Source organism: Onychostruthus taczanowskii, unplaced genomic scaffold (assembly GCF_017590055.1).
Source record: "Onychostruthus taczanowskii isolate IOZ18803 unplaced genomic scaffold, ASM1759005v1 scaffold35, whole genome shotgun sequence".
Taxonomy (NCBI): Eukaryota; Metazoa; Chordata; class Aves; order Passeriformes; family Passeridae; genus Onychostruthus; species Onychostruthus taczanowskii.
Window position 1 is genome coordinate 6,525,682 of NW_024500905.1, and position 25,295 is coordinate 6,550,976.

Genomic DNA, 25,295 nt, shown 5'->3' on the forward strand with positions numbered 1-25,295 from the left:
AGAGTGTTGTCCATATGTTTCTTGAACTCTGTCAGCCTTAATGCTGTGACCTCTTCCCTGGGGAGCCTGTTTGAGTGCCCAGCCACCCTCTGGGCAAAGAGCATTTTTCTAATGTCTGATCTAACTGCCTCTCCCATCCCCACCCCTCTACCCAGTGCAGCCTCAAGCCATTCCCTTGGGTCCTATCCTGATCAGCAGAGAGAAGATTAGCAGTGTTCAATGCATTAGCAGTGCCTAATCCTCCTTGAGAGGGGTGTTCATGACTACAATATAAATTAATCTCCAGGGGTCTGCTGAAGCAAACGCGGAATGCCAGAAGTGGAGATGCAAGAGAAGAAGGTAGCGGAACAAAAACCAATGTCATGAAAATAAAAATAATTAGATAAATAGGTTTTTTCCAAAATTAACATGTAAATCTTTTAGATTCAATATCTCTGTCCACTCAGGGCAGCTTACTGTGCTTCTTTTCTCTGCAGTGCTCTTTAAGGTAACTTGTATTTTAACTAAATCAAATAAGTAACAGAAATCTTAAACATCTAAGACAGCCCACAATAATTTTATTTATCTTTTAGTGTTTTAAATAACTTTTTTTTTTTCAAAATTCCTTGAAAGATTCCAGGCATGTCTACTCATTTATTACAGACTGAAAATTACTGGAGAATGTTTTAAAGATTGTAAAACTGGCCACTAAAAAATTTGATGAATGTCATGTCTGTTTATCTGTTTAACCTTATTTAGATTATATGTGGATTTTGAGATAGTGTTTATGATGAAATTACTATCCAGTTTTCTTCCTTCCCAATGAAAACAACATGCTGTGCAAAGACTCCAGTAGATACTGATAAAGCAATAATAGTGATAAAGTGATAAATAGTGATAAAGCAATAATTTAAATTCCATATTAAGTAAAGGGTGGGAGAAACAGATCTACAGAAAAGGTCTAGTTTACTTAGGGTGTGGTCTGATATTGTAGATAAGCTTATCTAATTCCTGTTTCCTGATCTTAGACTGTATGTCCATCTGCATCATGATGCTGGCTTATTGGCTTTTTTGTTTGTTTTATTGATTGGTTTTTAACCCCAGCTGTTCATGGAATTAATGTGTGAGAAAGATTTTTACATTTATATGGGTTAGATTACTTTTTTCCTGCTGTTTTCTGTCCTTAAATAGGGCCTCAAAAACCGCAGAGTTGGCAGAAGACATGCAGCAGTGCTGGGAGTTACATGCTGGAAGCTATGAAATCAGTTTTCCTTCAGACACATTGTGAATTTTCTTGTTTTGGTTTTTTTCTCTCTCAAACACAGAACATTTAGCCTTCCCAGAGAAGAGTCCAGTCTTAAACTAGGTATCTACATCTTGTTTTCAGGAGTTAAAGAAAAATAGGAAACAAGTGTAGGAAATAATAGTAGGAAATAATAGGAAGTGTCCAATGTTTCGATCTCTTGCTATTTAGTCCATCTAAGGAAATAACTATTGATGCTCATATGAAATGAAACACAGAATTCACGACCTTCATAACAGATTCTAAGATTTCCTGGGTCAATAGGCTCTTCAACACTTTTCTTAAAATTGAGCCATTCTCATAATTCCTGAGCACATAAAAGAGAAAATAGAAGAGAAAGTCACATTGTAGTGGTTTATTTGGATACTCAGCTGAGAGTGACATGATTCTAATTCTGCCTATTAAGTATGATAAGCTACTGCAGTGCCAGCTGAGATGTACTTAAGTTCTCACAGAATCACAGAATAAACTGAGTTGGAAGGGACCAACAAGGATTATCGAGTCCACCTCCTGGCTCTGCACAGCACCATCCCCAAGAGTTTAGTGGAACCCACCACTTATCTACAAGGTAGTGAAATGCTCCTCTTCTGCATGAAAGGAGGAGCAGCAGGAGAAAACAACAATTTTACAGGCAGAGACTATTCAAGAAAAATACATTTCCAAAATTGAACATTGCATCTAGCACAAATAGATACTGGAAAGCGACCTGTTGCTCTGTCTGTGGACACAGTAAGAAATGTGAAGAGTAACCCTGGTCTTGATCAACATAAAAAGATTCAGACTGGGAACATGGAGAATAGTTCCTGCTTTGGGTGATTTTAGCCAGATGTGAAGATAAATCAGATATTGACAAGATAGTTTTCATAATTGTTTGGGAACATGAAATAGTGACGCAAACAGATCAGGCACATGTGTTTTGGTAGTGGTTGTGGGTGATTTTGGGGGGGTGTTTTGGTTTGGATTTTGTGTTTCTTTTAAAAAGCTGCTATACTATAGGACAAAAATCCTTAGAGAGACAAAAATATCTTTTCAAGACACCATTAATAGAAGAGGTAATGTATCAGCAGGTTATGAAACAGAGGAGAGAACATAATTTTCCTGGAATACATGCGATAAAAATAGTGCCATGCTCAAAAGAAATCTCTCAATGATAATTTAGGTAGATCTGTGACACTTAGTATTCTAGGAAGTGCAGTAGCTAAATTTCACTGGGAGGAGATGGTTACAAAGAATTTGTCCAGCTATGGTAAAACAAATATCACCCCCTAGGCACTGAAGAAGAGATTTTGTGACAAAAAAATATATGTGCAATATTCTGTATTGATTGAAGATTTTTTTTTCTTTGAAAAGAAGTTTGTTTTGCTTGGAGAACTGTGGTTTTGCTGGCTTACATTAGGACTTAGCTAAAGTACAGTCCCAAACAATATAGTTGAAGCTGTTCAGATTGTTACGGTGTAACACAGAAGATAGTATAAGATGAAACAATATGGGAACATAACTAAACACTCTGGTAAATTCTGAAATTAGTTAATGTAGCAGATTTAAAACACAACAACAAAAACTAAATAAAGCATATAATTAGGAAGAATCCCACCATATCTGGGGGGATATGTCAATAGAGTAGAATTGATTCCTTCTATAGAAAGAACATTATGTCCAAAAATTTGTGGAAAGATATGTTTGGGAAAAGTTTTTACCTATTCAGTTGCTTTATTAAGGGCCTTTCTTAATAAGTAAAAGTTCAGAACAGGGAAGAGATTTCATCAAAACAAGAAGCTTGCTGTTCTTACACAATTCCAGCAGAAGACAGCTGTCATGACATTCAGGCACAGTAAGAACCAGACAAAGCTGTCACCTGATGCTTGTAAGCGAGGCCTCAGGGCAACTTGCACAAAAGCAGAATGATCACTTGAGACTTGAGCACATTTCCAGACCAGAGACTGACTGAGCAAAAACAGTAAAAGGACCTCTAACTTTACTGCCTGCAAGGAATGATGTATGTTTCTTCTTATTCCTGAGGGAGACCAGTTTTAATAGAAAAGGTTCATGGGTTTTGAAAGATGATTGCAAAGAAGTTAAAAAAGGCTTTTGGATTTTAGAAACCTTCTGTTTCAGTGGTACGATTTACAAACAGAGTTGGAAGAGGAAAAGACTTTGTGGGAACAGGAAGTTTGTTTTAAGCATGGGATAGAAATGAGGTAGGAAGACATGAAGATGTGACACTGGAGCTGGGTGAGCCTGTTCAGAAAAAAGGTGTGACAAGTCCTTTCTCAGAGGATATGGTCTGTCACTGCAGAAGCCACAACAGAAGCCACTGTGCCAAAGATAGTGATGATTTTTAATATATCGCCTGTTATGAATAAAAAGTTATCTATTTTTTATTTAAGGTTACAGAGCTAAAAACCGGTAGGACCAGTTGCTGTTAAATTAGCTTAATTGTTAAAGAGTTCTTTAATTGCCCGTTAATGGTTGGTGATTTAGCCATTGTCCTCCCTGGTGCTTGCCCCGGAGCTACACCTGGACACGGCAGCCCAGGAGAATGGGAGTGGCCTGAGACCACGTATGCAGATGAGAAATGCACCGCTCCAAAATTTTCCCGTTTTCTAGGAAAACCCCTAAAAACAAAGAAACAATATAGAACTGGGGGACCCTGGGTGATGTCTAGGGATGGGCGTGAAGTCCAGTGCCTGCTTGGATCCTTTTTGCTTCGCGCCCTGACCTGAAAGGGCAAATTGCTTCATGATTATGGTCTTCCAGTCAAAGGGAGCATGGATCTTCGGTATTTAGCCATGAGACAGCGGAAGGATCTACTTCACAACTGCCTTAGCCTTAAGTCTTTAGCTGAAAAAGTCCTGAACTTCCCGCTTGACAAATCTCCTCATGTGCGTTGCAGCAACTGGGAAGCAGAAGAACTGACACAAGATCAGGTTCTCTATGCTGCTAGGGATGCCCAGGTCTCAGTGGCTCTGTTCTTCCATTTGCTGGGATTTACCAGCCTCCCTGCTACATCTGAAGGTGAAAACTCTGTCACTGCTTGGGAGAAAGCACGGGGTAAATGCCAGGGCTTGGTGGATATCCCATTTAGAGGAAGAAAGAGTGGCAGCATAGGAGAGGAGAAGAGTGGAGAGGGGCGTTCCCCTCAGAAAACAAAGAATCGGAAATCTTGGGTGAATGGCCAGCCCTCTGGCAATCAGCAGATGAGAGATCCACGGAGGCAGAAGCGAAAGCCTCTGGGTGTGGGATATTCTGCAAGAAAATCTCCACTGTATGACAACTGCTTCCTGCATGCACCAGATGGACAGCCCCTGTGCACTTGTGATCGCAAGAAGGCTCAGTGGTATTTGGACAAGGGGATTGGAGAGCTAGTTAGCACAGACCCTTTTGTTGTGAAGCTGCGTTTTGAGCCTTCAGGACGTCCCGAGTCTCAGGTTGATTATTATCTGACAGTCAAAGAAAACCTCTGTGTTGTATGTGGCAAGCGAGAATCCTATATCCGGAAGAATGTTGGTCCTCATGAATACAGAAGACACTTCCCCATCCAGATGAAGGACCACAACTCACAAGGAGGGGATCCGGAGCGTTGGACTGAAAAAAACAGGAATCTGCGAATCTCCCGTGAGGACGCAGTCCCCAGCTCTGCCTGCAGACCAGCGGACAGAGCTGCATCACCCTCCTCCTCCTTGCCACTCTTGGGGACAGCGGCGGCGTGGGCGCGACCCGGCGATTTCTCCCCACCTGAGCTGAATCTCTTTAATAAAGGCATTAAAAAGGAGAAAGATCTCCTGCCCTATTTATGTCATCGCCCTTATATTTCTGACACAGATTATAATGTGTATAAGAACAACAGACTCTGTTCTGTGTTGGTTTCTTGTTGCAATTTTCTACATATGGAAGCACCAGAAACACAAATGTTAAACACAGACTTGGGCCGACTAAGTTTGTGGTTGAATTACAGAGTAGTATCCTTCAGTCTGATCCTTTCACCTGTTCCAGTGTTCAAGTCAAATCAGAAATCAGACCTTTAAACTCTTTAGCCAAAAGTAGCACTACTGTACGGTGTTGTAAATACTATAGAAGATTGGGTGGGGAATGCTGTGTAGACATATAAGCATGTGTAGGGAAGGGAGATAAAGATAGACAGAGACAGGCCCAATATATAAATTCTGTTAACACCATAGAACCAGCTTTCTGTGCATGTTGTTGAAATTCAAATAAAACATAAGAATAGGGATAAAAAAAATAGGAAGCTTTGAGGAATTTTGCCTTATTCTGGGTAGGTGGTAGATAAGCAAAAGCAACTATATAAAGAATGTAAAATATTTTCAGAGCCTTCATCAAGAGAAGACAGGAGAGTGGTGGACCCTGTATGCCTGTCTTCTAAAAAAGAAAAAGCTAGAGAATAAAAAGGATCAAAGGAGGTGCCGAGATACAAGACACAGAGCAAATATGTAGTAGTGTGCCTTGTCTCTTTGTAAAGTGTTGTTGAAGGGCAAGTAATGTGTAACTTAGTGTTGCAAGGCAACACCTCTGGAACATTCTTGTAAAACTGGTTTGGCGTCTGTACGCAAGGAGAGCCTATTTGGATACAAGGACAGCTGCAGACCTTTCCTCTTCCTTCTCAGATCTTAGAAAAATATTTGTAGCTTTCTTGATAAATAAAAGGGATTTGCCTTAGAAATTAGTCCAGAAATTTTTCTACTTACCGAAAAGCTGCATGTTCAGGGCTGGTTCCTGTATCTGTGAAGGCCACTGGAAGCTGTTGTGTCCAATGCAGCTCCTGCCCTTCTGAGGTGCCTGGCGTTTCTGTCAGGAGAACCAAGATGTGTCTGGTGTGTGACAAGGTCTTGTCTTGGATATGTACTGAGGAAATGTACTGGTACTGGGGAAAATGAGAACTTGGAGTGAGCAATGGGGCACACCATCCCTTCAGGGCCAGTGCTTAGTCAGAGACATTTAACAGAGTTAGAGACATTAACACCTAACAACATTACTTTCCCCTGGAGGCTGCCCAATTTCTCACTGTTTAGTCTAATCCTTAATTTTTTGTCCAGTTCTAATGAGCCTAATCTGACAGTACCTGTATTATTTCTTCTGTTTCATTACTAAATGTACTCTTCTCTGCTCAGCAGCTCCATTCCCTGAAGGCCTGCTAATTGCCAGTCATTTCTCCTTGTTTTCTTTATTTCACTTGGGATATTTTTCAGTCACTAAAAGATCTGTACCACAATCTGCTCTATTATCCATTTATTTGTTCCCATTTTTCCTCGATGAGCCTAGGATTTGGATCTTGTCTCCTCTTTTAGGTCAATGCTTAGATGTCCTCCTCCATATTTCTTGCAGGCTTGGAGAAACAGGGTGTACCACAGCCTCTGAAGAGATAGATTCCATTTTATTTTTTCTAGTTCTAGCATCTGTGCAATCCCACTCCTACTTTCCTGATGGTGAAAATTGCTAAATGGAAAATCTGACTTTTCATTTAGTGATTAAATCACTTTAGTTTACATTTAGGTTATATGAGCCTATGCTGAGCCCATGACTCACTGCAGAAGCTGTGAAAGAACATATGGTCTAGAAGTACTCTGAAGGTATGAGAAGACTGAGCACAGTAAGCTGCCCCACAGATCTGGTACCTTCACTGGCTGGTCTGAAGGTGGGATAAATTCAAATGTGCTAGGAATCTTTGTTTCCTCTGGAAAGTTATTATTTACCCCACTGTATTCTATAGGTTCTGCCAGGCCCCTGAGAGCACTAAGATGCCCTACCCATGTTAGCTAGGGCCTTTCTCCTACACCCTGCCTAGCACTCCCATTCCCGCTCAGGCTGGCAATCCTGATTTAAGGTATGGCATAGCTGTGCCTGTGCTACCATCTTCTCCTGGCCTTGTGTCCTGGCTGGATCCCCTGTACAGACTCCAGCCCTTGAGCTTCCTAGCTCATCACTTGCTTTGCACGTGTCTGTCTGGAGGCTCTATTAGCAACCCTAACACAGAGCAGAGCAATCACTGGGCGCGACGCCACTCGAGACTTCTCAGCCCTGAGGGAGCAGCCATCCCTTGCTGAGCCCTGACACCCATTTGGCTAGTCTGGAGGCCAAAAGGAAAAGACACATATTAAATGCCAGTGTTAAAACAGAGCAATGATATTAAAATTGCACAGAATCACCTCTAGTTATCTTTTCTTCCTGCAGGGCTTCCAGTTTGCAGCTCCACGGCAGCTTTAACATCATGAGGAAGTTATTTACGGAAGGCGCTGTAGGTGGGAAAAAGAAAATTCCATCCGTTTGAAAAGCTGGCTGCTTATGCAGCTCCTCTGTGTGCTAGATATCTCTTGCAGGTGTTTGTCTTCATGGCAGATTTCTCTTTAATGTTGTACTACTTCCTGCAGGGCACTGACTCTTTCAGCCCTGCACTTTACTTTACTGACCTTGATTATGTCCCCTTTTTGTGGGTAATAAGTACAGGCTTCAAAAAACCCCCACATCATTGTAATTCTTAATTCCCTAGCCAGTTCAAGATCCTTTCTCTTGCAGAAAATGTTTGAGACTAGTATGAGACTTGGGTTTGCCTGAAAAACTAATGAAGCATTTGTACCTTTGGCTTGTGGGCCTTTTATTTAATTTCAATCCTCCCTCACAGCTTGGATCATGGAGCTGGAGCCAAGGGAGCAATGGGCATGCCTTCAAATTGTAATTTGCCTTCAGCTGTAGCTTTTCCCAGCTCATAAATGCACTCCCTGAGCGTCATTGCTGAAGTGCTCCCATTCATGCTGTGTCTAGCAGCACTTCTGGCATACTGGTATAGGCACCTCTCTTTGTCTAGGAACGCGTATGCTATAGTTTTGTACAAAAGCTTTTATACTGGGTAACTATGGATTATCTGAGGGACTGGGTTATGTCATACCTAAAGACACTTTTCTTCCTTCCACTTGCAAAACTTTCATTCAGCACATTTCTTACTGTTTCTTATTCTTGCCATCTTCCTCTCTTCCTTCATAATTGTTTTGCCTGCTTTTTATGGGTTAGAGGCTATGAGTTCATTACTTATAAATGATGAATATTCAAAGGAGAGATATTTTGGATTTTTTCTTCCATTTCTGCTATAGTTTACCTCATTTGCTATTTGTATCATCTAATCTTTCCAATCATATGATTCTACTGCATGTCTGACCGTATGATTGGACTAGTTTACAAAACTGGGATCTTTTTCTCCTTGAACACAAGAATGGTAGTGTGCAACATTTAGTTGTCATCTAGTGAATAAGACTTTTACTTAAAAACTGTTTATTCTTTTCCTTTGCCTTGCATTTTTCCCTCAAGCTTTCAAGCAGAAATAGCATCACCTGTTGAAGCAAAACTTCTCTTTTCACATTTTTTTTCTCTTTATAATTAAAGTTGGTTTGAACATTCATTATTTATGCCTGACTTTCACTTTCTAATGTGGGATTGCATCTCAATTGGAATGATCTCAGGTGAAAGATTTCACCAGTGGAGTTCTCACCCAGTATAAAACATACCTAATATATATTAGGAGGGAGTGGTATTAGCAAATGTCTATGAAGTACTTTCAGACAATAAGATACATGTTTGTAATGACTGTTTATGAATGATTACACTGGATTCCAGGGCAGTAGAAGGCTTATCAATTTGGGGAGGGGGAGCTACAGAGATTGTTGAATGTCTTTGTTTTATTTTGCATTTTATTTTATTTACAATCAGTTTTACTTACAGGAATGACAGAAGAGCCATTAAGCCATTACAATTAGAAATTCCACCAATTCACAAAGGATTCTTCCCATGTGAGTAGAGTCCTACTCGACATTCTTGCTATCCATAAATTCAGAGAACCTAATTTTTTAATATCTGAACACAATGATAGTTACAGGAATCTTTGCAATGTGTTGGGTATGAAACTAAAATGTGCTTTCATCACTGTGGCTTATTACAGCATCTTTAGTATGGCAGGTAGCATGGTGTAAAACATGTTATTCATCTTCTTTCCCGGTTAATTCCATTCAGCCCACTGCAACAGATCACACATCCTAGGAAATTATGTGGTAGTTATGCCTCAAAGAACCTCAGCAGATATGGTAGCTTTTATAGAGATTGGGAGCTTCAAACTTCACTAGATCACTGGGATAAAGCCAGGTACTAACATTGACATTTGACCTGTTAAATATGTGTCTATCTCAAAATATTTTTCATCATTTCTCACATTTACTTTTTGAATCACTTGGTTTTTCACAGTGCATTTTCAACAGTACCTATATCAAGTAACTGGGAAGGTTTAACCTATGTACACTAGAGATGGGTGACTCCAGGTTTTTATATTTGCAGAAGAGAAAGGATTTAAAATCTGTTGCCTGCATCCAGTTTCCTAGTTGTTTTTCCAATATTTATTCTCATAGCATTACCTCCTGCTATTTCAATTTACACTGCCAGTTCTGACAATTTCTGTTTCTCTGTAAAACTCCTGTAAAGCCCATTTCTTTGCCACATAAATAGAGCATTTACGAACCTGAATGTCTACTGTGGCAGTAGCTGTTCATATTTGATTTTCACTGAATATCAGAGTCATACTGAGAAAGGTGGGAGGGTGAATTTACCCTGTGTATTTGTAATGGTTTGCAAATACTGTCATATTCATATTGGGATGAAGAAGAGAAGCTGCTGTTCCCATAACACTCTGGAGCAGCAACACAAACTCAAAGAACTGATTTATGTCCTATTTCTACTAAGTCATGCAAATTGGAAAGCTTCGAAAGCCTCAGCAATCTGATGCAAATGGTAAGATTATTGTTGGAAGCTGGTTTCCATGTGTGCATGTTGCATGCATGCCTTCAGACAATGTACAGATCCCTAGGAGTAAAAAGAAGTTGCATGTATTTACTAATGACTAAGGATAGCCTTGTTTCCAAAGGGAAAGTAAAGAAATAATTTTGCCACAAACAGGCAGGAGTGGAGGTAAAAAGAAGAAAAGACTAAATGATCATTTACTGTATGATGTATTCATGGATTTTCAGAAAAGAATCAAAAGAACATATCTAACAAACTCTGAATACAAAGTAGGATTCAAACTGACTCTTGTGATTTAACCCCAGCCAGCAACTATGCACCAACAGCTGCTCAGAAGGGGGAGAGAATTAGAGCAGTAAAAGTGAGAAAACTCGTGGGTTGAGATAAAGACAATTTAATAGGTAAAGCAAAAGACATGAACACAAGCAGAGCAAAACAAGGAATTTTTTCACCACTTCCCATGAGCAGGCAAGTGTTCATCAGGAAAGCAGGGGTCCATCATGTGTAACAGTTAGCTGGAAAAAACAAAGGCTGTCACTCTGAACATTGCCCCCTTCTTCCTTCTTTCCCCAGCTTCATTTGCTGAGCATGAAACCATATTTTGTGGGATATCCCTGTGGTCAGTTTGCATCAGCTCTCCTGTCTGTGTCCCAGCTTCTTGTGGACTCCCAGCCCACCCTGTGGTGGAGTGGAGTGAGAAGCTGGAAAGGCCTTGACTCTGCGTAAGCACTGCTCAGCAATACAAAGGCATCTGTGTTATCCACATTTTCCAGCAAGCTGTCTTTTCCCAAGACAGCCCCATACCCAGCTACTGTGAAAAAAAATAAATGTTCTATCACAGCTAAAACGAGCACAATGGCCTAGAAATTAGTGTTCAAAATACATTTTATGTTGCTGAGGGAACTGGAGTTCTTTATTCTGGAGAAGGCTCAGAGCAGACCTTGTGCTCTCTACTGGTGAGTGATGCTGTTGGTGCAGGTGTCTCGGGGTGCAGCTGCATTGTGAGCTGCAGGTTGGGCTTGGGGTCCTGGACAAGAGGCCATGAACACCTGAGTCTCTGCATAAAAAAGGAACCTGTGGCCTGACCAGGTGACCAGGCAATGGAAGGAGCTGTATAAAAACCCAGAGATTGCTTTGCTCGATTGATCCTGATCTTGTTTCTTGCTCTAGCAGACCCCATACTGTTATTCTTTTCCCTGGCCCATGTAATGTCTTACTTGTAACTGTTTAAAACTCCAGCTGTCCACATACACTACATATGGTGCAATCCTTACTTTGTTGTGAGAATATTGTAAAATTGCATCACTACTCACACTACAACTACATTTTTGCTCTGGGTTTATAGTCGAGACTAAAGTGCACCTAGTAAAAATATTGCTTTCCAAGAAGGGTCATCTGTAGAATCAAGGAAAAAGGAAAGGAGAAGCATGTCTTGGAAAGTTACTCACTGATCCACAAAGAAATGGGATAAACCCTTCCAAGGGACATGCAGATGCAAATCAGAAAAGGTGAGTAGTCAAGACTTCAAGAGGAAGTCTTCACTGTGCTTAAAGGCTTTGCTCACACTGCTAAATAAAACAGAATTATCTTGTGGAATCAAGCACTAGTGTGTGGCTGCATGTGTATTTTCTTCGTTAGCACGATGGCTAACCGGCAAGATTTTGAATGAAATAGAAATATTTCAGAAATTTGGTAGCTTTGCTTCTCTCTCCTTTTGAAAGGAGAGAGTATAAGCAGATGAATATGAACTAGAACATAGTGGCACATGTGACCAGGGTTAGAAATTTGCCCCATGCTCTTTTAGTTTCTTTTGTAGATGTAATCACAAGCCTCAGAAGGGAACAGAGCATGGATAATCCCATGACAGCATTGTTATACTGAGAAATGGATAGTAAAAAGTGTAGTCATTTATAGTAAAGTGTTGATTAAATATCTGATTCCAAGCTTATTATGCATTTTTAGCATTCCTGTGAAATTCCATGGGGGCTTTAGAGGTGCCTTCTCTGCAGTCTCTAAGGGGAACAAACAGCTGCTTTCCCTTATAATGCATCACTCCTAAAGGCTAATGGGATTTGCTAACAGGAGAAAAATAATTTGCACCTGTCTATGCCATCTTCAGAGCATCTGGTCAATTTAAACCAATTTACATCAATATTCAAAAAGTGTGAATATTGATGTAATATTACACTTTGAAATTGGTCTATTCATTATTTATAATGGATGTTGCTATGTGTCAGTTTCTTTATGGACTGGCTAGAAGGAGGTTTACTCATTTCTATGGACCAACAGTAGTGTGGGAATTCTGGATCTTGCTACTTACGTGCCTGAAGAACACACTTTCCCATTGTAAAAAAAGCTGCTGATAAATGAATGAAATGCAAATTCTGGTTCTAATTTATTATTGTGCATACAATTTTTAATTAGAACACAAAATAGTCTTGAAATATTTTATGAAGTTAAGTTTCAAACAACATACAAACACAACATTTCAATAGTTTGGCTTCAATTTCTCACAACTTTGTCAGCTTCTAAGCATTTGGAATGAAACTTTTCATCTGTGAGCCTTGTTTTAACCTAAATTTTACTGGAAATCATCAGTAAACAGCACATGGCAATTTCTAGTACAAGGCTGAAGAAAAATGCATTTTCCTTTCAAGTTAAAAACAAGTCAAAGAATTACAGTGGTGTTGCTGTCAAGCTTTAGTAACTCAATATGGAAAAAGTGACTTGACATTTGGCACCAGAGCAGAGCTGCATTTTGAGTGTGCCATTTACCAGCAAGTATCTGTGAAACCTACTAAAAAATTGAATCTGTAGGGCAGATCAATATGCTGGATAAAAAGTCAGAGATATGTTCTATGAAGTGTGTATTGTGTCCAAGAGCAGAGGCTGTGTCATGGATGAGTTGCCAATCATTTCTTCAATGCTCTTGAACATCAGGAGTATGTCTAATGATTTTTTGATTTTTGTTTGGTTTAATTTTTTAAATCAGAAGAGACATCCATCATGAAGATAGCAAAGTCAAGCACAGAAAAGTTAGGAAATAATAGGGTTTATGTTTACTTACAGCCTTAACAAAATACATATATATTAGGAGTCTATTTTGTTTTGTGTGCTTACAGTATTTTGTTTTTGTGGGATATTTCTTTCATTCAGCTTTCCTGGTAAGCCTGGTGAATCATCAGGATGATTCAGAACCCTAACACACAGAATCACGACTAAGAAGATACGTAGTGGCAAGACAGGGCACAGGAAAAGTATTTCACGGTGATTGCCTTGGAACTATAGTGTGATTTTAAGCAAGTCAATGAAACCATGTTTTTTCAGTTGTGATCCCTGCAAGTATCTAGACTTAATCAAGAACAAGTCTGGGCTTGCACTGAGGCTCACAGAGATCCATGAGCTCTTCAAAGCACCCTTCTGACTTCTGGAAAATTTCACAATCAAAACTGCAAACAATGACCTTAAGTCTTGACTTACTCATTAGCTGTTTGCCTAGTTGCTTGTCCACTTTGAGCCAAGAGTAGGAAACAATAGACTGAAAAATGGAATCCCTCAGAGGTGTCTTGTCTTGAGCAGGATCATTACGTGGATAAGTGTATTGGAATGTGCTTCCAGTAGGAGACTGACTCTGACATTTCCCAACTCGCCAGGCCTTAATTTTACAACTCTTGAATTTCATGAGCATTGTGAAACTCAGAAGTAGTGTGGAGCTTTATAACCCAAAGGTAAAATATACTCAAGTGAATAATTTTGTAATAGAATTTTTTAATAGAATGTAATACATTTTATAGAACAACACTATTTTCCTAGGTTGTTTTTGCAGGTTTGTTGGGATTTTTTTTTCAAAAATAAGATCATTATTGCCTTCTTTTTTTCACCCTTTACTTGTTTTGTCATTTAAGTCTGGACACCATGTAGGAACTGCTTTTTTCATTTGTTTGGTGCCATTCACAGTTGGTCGTTCTGATCCTTTCTCTTTCCAAAAACTTTCAACTACCCAACAGTTGTAGTATTCATTTTCCAGTTGAGAGGTCACAGCTTCTGCTCTGCTATGTTAAACAATGCCATTGCAGAAGAATGCCAACAGAAGGCCAGTGAGAAGGTGTAAATAGTGGAGACAGGAAGATGAGGCAACTGGTGTCTGCCACAGACTGGGGCCTTCTCAGTGTGCCTGGAAACCAATGGAACAGTGACAGGCAGTGAAGAACTGCAGTCTTGGGCAGTCCGCCCATTTCACTAAAGAGTATTGATTCTGTAAAAATAAAGACTTATCTTAAGGTGCACTGGCCTTCCTACCTGCTGACCTTGTCTCCCTTTGTGTAAACAGCTGTTTTGTTGCTTGTTATTTATCTGCATTTCAACTGATTCTCAACTTGCCTTGAATTTTTCCATTACTAGTTAGAAAGTGTATGCAGTGAAGCATAAGGTGAAATCTCATCTTTGGCAGTTATTTGGGCACTTGCAATAGTTCTCTCTAGTTGTTCACTATATAAGCATGATCATCCCATTATGAAGAGCCCTGGCAGGTTACAATAGCTACTGCCTCTTATTCATGCCTGCCAAGCCTGTTCACCCAGCAGCAGGTGACATTTCAAAGAGAGTCTGAACAAATCTCACCATTAGGCAGCATCTTGCTGGTTCTCTCATTATAGCAAGACCTGATTTCCTTCTTTCAAATATGCAAGTACTGGCAATAACTTCAGACTTTCAAAACTGGCATTCAAGCTCAAGTAAAATTGGTTAGACTGCTTACTCGAAGAAAAAAAATAAAGAAGAATTTCTAAAAACCCCCAAACAAACAAAAAAGCAACACCCCCCCCCAAAAAAAAACAGAAAACCAACACCAAAAAACAAAACAAAACAAAAAAATCCCGCCTCCAAACATACAAAATCCCCCTTCAACTCTTTCAAATACAGGACTTGCTGTTTCATTTATGGGTTTTCATGGAGGGATCAGGAGTTTGGATACTCCTGTGAACATACTCCTGTGAAATACTGTATCCCACTTTTTTCATAGTTTTGACAATGACTGTGTGGCATTAGCTTTTTCTAACTTTTTAATGTTCTATTCAAATTCTACTCAAATATCTATTTGCAAATAGCTAGATGCTAAAGTAACTGGAAATACATAAGCTTCTCATAATATTCAATCCATAAACTTTTTGCAAAGAATAAAAAAACCAGTAGCAGACCATTTATCTGAAGGCTGTCCAAAATTTTTAATTTATTTTGTAGATTTTTTGCATGTGCGTCTAGAAATTAGTGACCAATTGTTTTTTTTAAAAAATTATAGTATTTTAAAGACATTCAATTTTTAAACTTAATTTTTTTTTTTTTTTTTTTTTTGTGACCAGGCTATGGTTATGCAGATATTCATAAAAATGTATTGCAATAAAATTCAATGTTTTTCTTTCCCAGAATATTTAAGAATTAATTCATTTCTACTTCTCCTTTTGTTTACACAATAGTGGTCCTCTGTTTACTATTAGGTCATAGAAATTGTTTAAAAGGAATTAACTGGCCAAGATATCTATCTATCTACAAATATCTATATCTAGCCAGAATATTGGTCTTTCTTTTTGTCATACCCACTCATATTCCCAGTAACCTGAGAAGGTTGACATTTTCAGTTGTATTGCTAATAAAGGCTACGTCTTTGTTCGGTCGGTCTTCTTTGATTTATGTAGTTACTTGCTTTGCTTCCTGAACAGAGAAAAGAATACCTAACTTTAAATTAATGGTTTGAGTTTTAATTTGAATTACTTTCTGATATGATACATTAATTCTCATCATCAGCTGCAGCATCATAAGTCTTCAGAACCAATTCAGGTGAAGTTAGGGAGTCTTATACCTTGCTGAGGTCTGGTGCTATAGCATTAAATTATTGTTTTCTGCTCCTTTGCAATCTGAAGACACTTTAATTTTCCTGCTGGCAGGAAATGATGTAGGCAGGAATGAACTCAAATATTTTAGTTCCTTGTAATTAAGATGTATTGGTACTGCTGAGCAAATCTCTTTCCCTCTATACATTATCTGGTTTTGGACGTATTTCTATTACACTGCTATTCACTTGTCCCCTGTAACACTGTGGTTGATGACAGTACAATGAATCCTTGCACGTTTTTATTTGGTATGGCTGAAACCTATGTGGCCTACATTTGTTCTTAAGATAGATTTCTATACAAAGGTAGTAGAGAGGTATTCTGAAAATGGAATAGTAAGGTCTTGTATTGTATCACACACAATATTATATTTTTCAGAACAAGTCACTCCTACTTCACCATCTTGGCATAACTTTCAGTAAAAACCTTGGAGGAACTGTAATGTGCAGGTATGAAATAATGCATGGGATCAATTACACTCAGTATAAACCAAAACACTGATACTTAACATCTTCTGAATCACATTTGCTCAAAAAAAAAAAAAATAAAATGAGCAAAAACTTAACATGGCAAGGTTATTTGTTTATGGCACTCAGAAATCTGATCTAAATATCTCATTATCTGTATTCGTAAAATAGTTTATGAACTTGTTTACCACAGAGAATGAGGAGGTTTCTTGTAAAATTTATCCTAATTTAAGTGAATGCTAGTGATGAAAAATTAAATTCTATTCACCACAAAAACCTCCTTCTCTCCTCACAGGTTTGCAAAAATGAAAGCAGCCGTGAAAAGAAAATATATTGACACGCAGCATGCAAAAAATTGCAATATAAACCAGATTCTGGAACACTACATTTTCCCAGATATTTACAGTTTAAACTTCATTGTAAGATACTCCCTGGAATGTCAGTGGTCCCACAATCTCAAAAGCAGCTCCTGCTTTAGATTGGGTTTTGCCAAAGATACACATTATATGATGCACTTGTTCATATTTCCTGGGAACTGTTTAATTCTCAACAGGCCTCTAACTATTTAAAAGTACTTAATATCTTTAATAAGAAAATTCAATATGTGACTCAGCTTTTAATTTGTGAGCATACCATTTACTTGAGGGAAACTTGAATTTTCCTAAAAGAAAATAGAAGATGTAGATAAATGTTAAATACTTTCAGTGCCACCTATTGGCTGATAATTTTTTTCAAATGAGCATCAGCTTCATAATTGTAGACAAAATGAAGTAGGGCTACTTATAACAATATTTCTAATTTGTACTGAAGGTAAAACTAGCATCAGAATCTATGATCATATTTGAAAACATTATTTAATCTCAAAGAATTTAGACTTGCCACTTTTTTTTTTTTTCTTTTTAGAAAACAGCAAATCTTGTGGGATTCTTCAGACATGTTATGGTGGTATCAAACTTCTAAAGCATTTAGAGAATAAGTATGGTGGTGGGAGACATAAGAAGAGGCCAGGAATAGACTAAAACTTGCATTTTAGCCTGAAATTGGAGTTTGATTTGTCTGGACATATCATCTAATCAATATAGCCACAATTAACTTGTCTGTAAAACTTCAAGCCAAAGATACTCTTCTCTGCATCTCAGATTCCGTTTCAGGAATATACTGAATTCTGTGGCATCTCTCAGCATTTAGGCATGTCCTTAACTTGCCACATTCATAATTTCATCAGGAACATGAGGAACCCTATTCAACTGGAATTACACACATGGTTAAAAGTGATCTTATCATTGTTTCCTAGAGCAAAGTTTGCCATATTGCATGACTGAGGATAATGTATTTAATAATTTTTAAAATGTGTATGTTTCTTAATTCTCCTAATGAGTTGAGTTTAGGATTTCATGTTAACTATCCAGAGGCTCTGTTAATACAAGGTAGGCTTAGTTTTGTATACCTAGCTATGAAGCTTGATATTTCTTTGAAAAATGATAATTGAAGACTGTAATTATTTCTTAGTTCTAGGAATTCCACCTTTAAGTATGCTTTATACTTTTTTCCTCAGTATTCTGAGGGGTTTTGTTTGCCTCTTGGATAAATTATGTCACGGTAAAGGGATGAAATTATGGCTCATAATTTCAAAGAAGTGAACTGCTTTGAAAATTGGTCTTGATCATAGTGCCCTGTGTATCCCAGTGCAGACTTAGTATCCCAAACAGCTCTTTGTTCATATTTGCTGACACTTTTTTAAAGAGAGTCAGCTTATCTCTTTGATAAACTAGATATTTAAGATCAGCTGCTTGAGAAAAGAGCAGAGCTGCACCTATGGCCAGAGAGTGCAACCACTGCAAACTGACAACAGCCAGTTCTGTCCCGGGAGAAGGAATTCATCCAAATACCTTCGAGTTTGCAGTCTACTTAAGGTGAGACTTTAAGCTCCTTCTGTAGACAACATCTCCAGGCTGGGAGAAATCCTTGTTATAGGACAATGAACCCAAACAGTAAAGTAATTTTACAAGGTGCCTGTCCCATATCAGGGCCTATACAGGGAATGCAGGTGACGTTAAATTTAACACTAAAACTTTCTAGCAGACTGACATTCTGAAATTAATCTTACCCTTTCTGTCAAACCTTTAAACTTTGAACAGGTCCTTTGTGAGCATTTCCAATTTTCTCAAGTTTTTAGAAAAAAAAAAAAAACCAACAAAACACAAATTGTCAGGTCTATGTTACAAAAATAATCTTGGGATAATGTCCCCAGCGGGGGGCAGGCAGGGCAGGACCTTTTGGCCGAGGTTGCACAGATCATGGAACTGGCCCTGGCTGTTGAGGTTCGCCCTGTCTGGCCCATGGGCAGTATCCACCATTCCTGTCCTCACAGTGCACTAACACTGTCAATATTTTGGCACTGATTTAATCTGTCCTTTCAGGTCTTTTCTACTCCTGGCATTAATTTTTGCTTCTCCTTTCCCCTTATGCCCTCTCTGAATCAGACTGCCCTTTTTTGGCACTGAAATGCAGCTAAGCAGCCTGAAGGCTATGAACTTTTGGCCACAGACTCAGAAGCCATAACAGAGGCTGAGTCAACAAAATGACTCAAGGCCAGAAACACATTTGAAAAAAGTAAAAATAATCTGTCCCATAGGATTTGAAATAAATTAGGTTTTAACGAATGACAACAAATCCTCAGCCAAAGCAGAAAAACCCAGAATGGGAGCAGCTGGTTTTTTCAGGCTATTATGGTGAAAATACCATGAACTCCAGTGCTGAACTATATCCATTGGTGAGGGAAGAATAGAAAAGTGCAATAATTATTTAATGACAGAAGAAAATGTCTGACTTAGTGCTACTCTGAATCTCAGCTTACTACACCGGTAATCTAATTCCCACTTCCAAACCTGATACTATATATAGGCTGAACCAGGAATGACCCTTAGCTGGAGAAGATTGTTTCCTGTCTAGGGGCAAAATCATGTGAAAAGATCTAATCTTGCCAAATGTGAGGACTAGAAAAATAAGTATGGAATCTCATTTGCAATAGTTCTGGTGTTAGAAGCTTTACATGAGTCACAAGATTTTGGTGCTGTTATATCCAAACAAAATTTACATACTAACTAGTCCTCTGGATAAAACCAAATGTGGACTTGGAATGCTATTTTTAACAGAAAAAAAGCCACTCGACTTATGTAGCTTTTTTTGATTAATGTTTTGATTATTAATAGATTAATTTATTTAACTTAATCAGTCTCTAATTTCTAAAACAGTACAATTTTTCATATTAATTTTTCAAGCACATATATATCTGTAAATAAATTTTTTTTGAGAGTAACCTATGGCATCATCCTCACTTTGGTACTTCCCTTTTCCAAATTAATAGAAATCATGTAAGACTTACCTTTCAGGTAGGTTCTTTATAATTTTTGAATGTTTGTATCATTTGAATTAGAAAATAACTCCCTCTGTCCCATATTCAAATAATTTTTGGTAATTTTCTGAGTGAAAAGCATGTCATTACGATGATTAATCTCAACTGATGACAATACACTGCACAATTAAATCGTCAGTCTAAAAAAACCTTTATTTTAACAGGGTTTCTTGGGTCATGATACTCGCTCAAATATTATGGAGTTCATAATAAATTATCTCCATATGTTGTTAACTAAGTTCATGTCAAAGACATATGTCCCAACTGTGTTGATTTAAAATTTCTACAAAGAATATTTAGTAGAGTCAGTCCCTTGAGAGCACAGTAGCAGTATAACTTCAGCACTAATTTGCTGTCACCAAGACTGTCTAAACAAAGTGGTTCTGGGTTTTGTCTCACTGCAAAGTATTTAGGTACAGTTCACTCTTTGTTAAAGATCTCTCAAACAACCAGTGTGCTGCTTGGATATAAATAATAAAAATTGGGTATGACTCTTTTATATACACCAAACTGTTAATTCTTTGTTCTCCCTGCAGTTATTCACAAAGATTACTGCTACAAAAATTAGGCTCAACTGCAGTGAAATGTCATGAGGGAAAAAAAAAAGTGTGGGTTTATATTGTTGAAGATTCATATTTATGGAATAACCTTGTATGAATCCTATGATTTCATGTGTTTTAGGTCCCAGTTGCAGCTCCTTTACAAAAACTATAATTCTCAGTCACAGCCTGACACTTGTTCTGTATCCACAACAATGTTATAGAATCACAGAATCACTGAATGGTCTGGGTTGGAAAGGACTTTAAAGATTATCCAGTTACAAGCCCCTTGCCATGGGCAGCCTATCACTGTTTATTAATTAGAGAAAACTATTTTTTGCATTTATTCCTGAATGTTTTATAAGAGGTGAGTTGGAATTCCAAGTCTCCAGAAATTGGAAAGCGCATAAAGATTGAACTGGATTTATCTTGAGAGGATTAGTTTAGGGTTTTTTTTAAATTTTATTTTTAAAAGTATCTAGATTGTAGGGTTTAGGTGAAAATGTTAAAACATTATTTCTGTTTTAAGCCAGCTGAAAGCAAACTCTTTATTGACAAATCAAATAATATTTTTTTTTATTTTGCTTAAGACATTGTAGTCCAGAATTATGTTCCCTGGATACCCTTAATGTGATGTTGTTGGTTCATTAAGTGCATCCTGAAAAGAGATGAGAAAAAGAAGAATCTTAGTTATCTTTCATAAAACAGCTAATAACAAAGTTTCATGGTATCTAAAAAATGTTTACTACAATTTTAAAATTATGTTAGGAAAAAATTCAAATGCATAAGTGTTTCTGGACAGCTTGATTTTTATGTTCCACAGCTGTGTCACTTCTATTTTTGTGTACGGATTTATGCTGTAGAATTTCAAAATACACAAGATTCCAGGCTAAGTGGATCCAATCTGATGATTCATTCTGAGAATGGTACAGTGCCTTTAATTCTTGTCTAAAAAGCCTTCTCAGTCATCCTCTGAGTACCAACAGGATGACTAGAGTTCCTGTTATTGATGAAGCATCAGATTGCTTAGTGTTTGTACCTCACAGTGTCACTAGGATAATGTACCTTTTGATGTGGTCATGAGTCTTTAAGGTAAGATTTTTTGGTTATTTAAATAGTAGTGTGTTTTTCTGTGAAAGATTAACAATAATTACTGTTCTCAAGTAAAAAGACAAAAATCCCTAAACCCTTAGAGCAACTTAGACTGGCAGCTGGTTTAGTCAATTAACTTCCAGCATCATTTCCACTGTGATGATGTTCTTATGGGATCTGATTTTCTTTTAGGCCTGATTCTGGACAGATATAATTATAATGATATATTTATTTTATTAATTTATATGACACAGATTATCCATTAAAATTCTCACAAGCAGTGAGAATTTGTTGATGGAAATATGCTCTTCTTGGGTCTTTTTTTGAAATATATCTTGATATATTGATTTAGCAGCTGAAAAGGACATGAAAAGTCAATGAAAGGAAAAGAACATGAAAAGTCAATGAAAGGAAAAGAACATGAAAAGTCAATGAAAGGAAAAGAAATGATTACATATTAAGCACAAATATGGTTTCTACCTGAATACATGCATCATATTTTCAAAGTTTTTCAGTGTTTTCCATATAACACTCTAACATTGTCCTGTCGTTAATGCAGAGAAACCCAGAGCAAATAGCTTCAAGACAAGTAGCAGTATCATTGCATAAGACCAACTAAATAACTACATTTTAGCTGCCTTAAAGTCAAATATCCCATCTAAACTTCTCAACAGTTCTTGCCATTCTGTGCTCATGTCGAGAGCAGTTCAGCCAGAGTTTGAGTGAACTGACTCCTGGAAGTTCCTGTCTGCCTGTCTGCGTTTGTGTTTGCCTATCAGTTGAGGTCAGGTGAGATGGGGTGCCTTTCCCTCACCTTCTCTACAGTCACTTCAAGGTTATTTGAATGCAGTGAGTATAGCAGAAATGCATGTGCCCACCTTGTTTAATCACATATTTTGGGAGTAAACATTTCACAGTTCTATATTTTTCTGATATTAGTTATTATTTCCATTAAAATCACTAATATTTTTAATATTTTAAATTGAACAAAACCCCTTCTAATAGTGTAAATCAGAACCTTATTTCATTGTAAAGGTGAAAGAAATGCACAAACTGCTACATATTCACATTTTTGTCAAATAATTGAAAATAAAATATCTATATCTTTTCTTAATATAATTATAGCAAAAAAGATAACTACTGTTCTTTTTTAGTTGACAATTCAATGCCTGGTAGACTAATTCCTCTACCTAAATAGATCCACAATGACGTGTTTGGGAATCAGTCTTTTATCCTGGAGCCAGTGATGGAGCTTTCACTGTGAAAGCTGTGATAATTAGTGAAATACAGCTTGACTCTTTTCAAATTTTGCGATGTCTTGTAAAATAAAGGAAGATTTATTTTATATTTACACATATGCTTTGTAATTATTTATTCAACCAAGTCAAAATTTTAGAAATAAAAGTCATTTGTCATTTCATTATGCATTGTTTGAGGCTGAAAAGGCACTTGATTACCATAATTGCGTAATGGATATTAGCTACAATGATAATCAAAATAAACACAGGGCAGTAATACATCATCTTTTCATAGCCTTTTTCCAAATTATATAATTTATGTACAAACTGCACATAATTAATATGCTAAGGTTAAACAAACAAGCCTTTAATGATCAGCGATGGTGAAGTCAAGAGGATTCTTCCAGATGTATGTCTTAAGGAGGATGGGACCTTTTTAACTTAGAGGCTAAACATTAGGTTAAGTCAATATTAAATATTTCTTGTCTCAGTTCTCTGCAGTCCCTAAAAAATTTTTTTAAAAGGTTTAAAAGCTTAACTTGTCCACACCCATTACACATGGTGTTCTACAGAACTGTTTCACATACTCATGAGATGCTTTTCAGAGGTAAGTGTGATTAGTGTTGAAGTGTGCCTGGCCTTGTACACAGATGTGAAAGACACAGTTATACCAGTCTCCAACTTTGCATTAGAAAAAGATGACTTATGTATATTTGTTGTATTTGTTGCACTGTTTTCAGTTGTCCAGGTTTTTTATCTTTTTATTTCTGATTAATTTGCAATATCAAAATACCCCATCAAGGAATTCTATTGAAATGATCAAATATAAATTTTTCTCTTTCCAAGACTTTTTTGTAAGAAGTTTACTTATTTTATATACAAAAATGATTGTAAATAATGATTAAATTTTAAATTTTGAATGTTTAAATTCAAAATTTTAAATAATGAGTAAAAATTAAATAATTTTTAAATAATGAGTAAAATGTAACAATGACATTAATAATTTTTATTACCCAGAAACACGTTTTCTGATAATGCTCTGTCCCTTCCAGTACTGTTTGAAACAGATAAAATGTTTCTTCCATTATAGATGAGATCATGAATCCACTGCAGAAAGTGGGAATGTTGTGACCTTCACTTGGGCAGGCATATAACATGCATAACCATTTTTCATATAAAAAGCTGGAACACTCATTTCTATAAGAGACATTATATTATATAGTCTGTGGTACATATAAGAGCAGTCTAGGTAATTGCAGTCTTTTGCTGAATTTATGCAAACAAAAACCCTACACAGAATGACAAGACAGACATTTCAAGAAGGACATTATTGTCTCCAATACTTCTTTTGACCCTTTTTCATTTCAGAAGTGGCATAATCTTGGACTTAAACTCACTGACCAAGATATTTAAATCCATTGGATTTTAGGGCTGACAAAAATTCTAGGGAGAGACAGTATCTCATATACCAACATAAAATAAAGGATGAGATTTCAGGGTTTTTTCACTGTGAAACCAAATCAGGCATTAAAAAAAATAATAGGTCTATGTCTTCTGAGCTAGGTACATTGAAATATTGCTATTTTCACTAGTCTAGTTTTTGGGAACTAGGTAAGATGGTAAATGTCAGTTTATTTTCTCCAAATGATTTAAGGAATAACCTGCTTGTTTTCCTGTATCCAAACACCTCCAGACACTAGATAGTAATACATTATTGATACTTGGTAAATTCCAGAACACCTTAAAATACATCAACAATTTCAATTTATGATAATATTTTCTGCCTGTTTGGCCACCTCTGTGTAAACTTAATAGTGAAAATCATTAATTCCTATGTGGGGTTGCTCTTAATATGTATTTTTACTTTAATCTCAGAAATGTGGGAAAGAAAAAAAAAAAGGTTTTATTTTTTTATAAGAACTTCAAGCAGTGGCAGATAATCTGTAATTTGAAAGAGTCGGATGGAAAAAAGTGATAAAGTGTTGCCCTTACTTTTCTGATTCCAGTTTAGGACTTGGGGGTTTTTTTGTGACATTCAAAATGAAAATACGCACTTTCTTGCAGTAGGTGTTATGCTATACTGGACTCCTTGTAAAAGTGCAGTTAAGGAGGAATTTGAAGAAGAAGCAGCTTCTCAAGTTGATTCTCAGTGCTAATAATTGAGGAAGATAATGAAAACGTTTACAAGACCTTAGGTGTATCTTTGTGCTCTTAATAATTCTAGGTGTACTTGGTCGTATTGGTGTATTTGAGGAAATATTTGTCAGAAGTCACTTACACTATGTTAGGTTTAACATCAGGACATTTTGCAGTTTTGTGGCTGAATCTTAAATAAGTTTAAAAAATAAAATGTTGGCTTGTTCTGTATCTTGCCTATTGCACACTACTGTTGCATACATTTTGAGGAATATAGCTTCATAATTGACAGATCTTTCCTGACTACTTAGTTAAATATCTTTCTCAAATTCCCAAAGTAAATAATGATTCTTGTGATGCACACGCACACATGAACTTTTGTCATGGATATTAGACAGTAATACAGAATTTGTGGTTTATCTGTCACAGTCCTTTCAATACAGCACTTCTT

General features: G+C 37.1%; 1 protein-coding gene across 1 annotated transcript in view; it reads left to right on the forward strand.

The window, feature by feature from the left end:
- Positions 1–309: 309 nt before the first annotated feature.
- LOC121339448 (exonuclease 3'-5' domain-containing protein 2-like) overlaps positions 310–25,295 on the forward strand; it is a 43,730-nt gene continuing 18,744 nt past the window's right edge. The window contains exons 1-2 of the mRNA XM_041411220.1: positions 310–339; positions 4,009–4,861. Of these exons, the coding sequence (XP_041267154.1) occupies positions 310–339; positions 4,009–4,861 (883 nt within the window). The remainder of the gene's footprint in view (positions 340–4,008; positions 4,862–25,295) is intronic.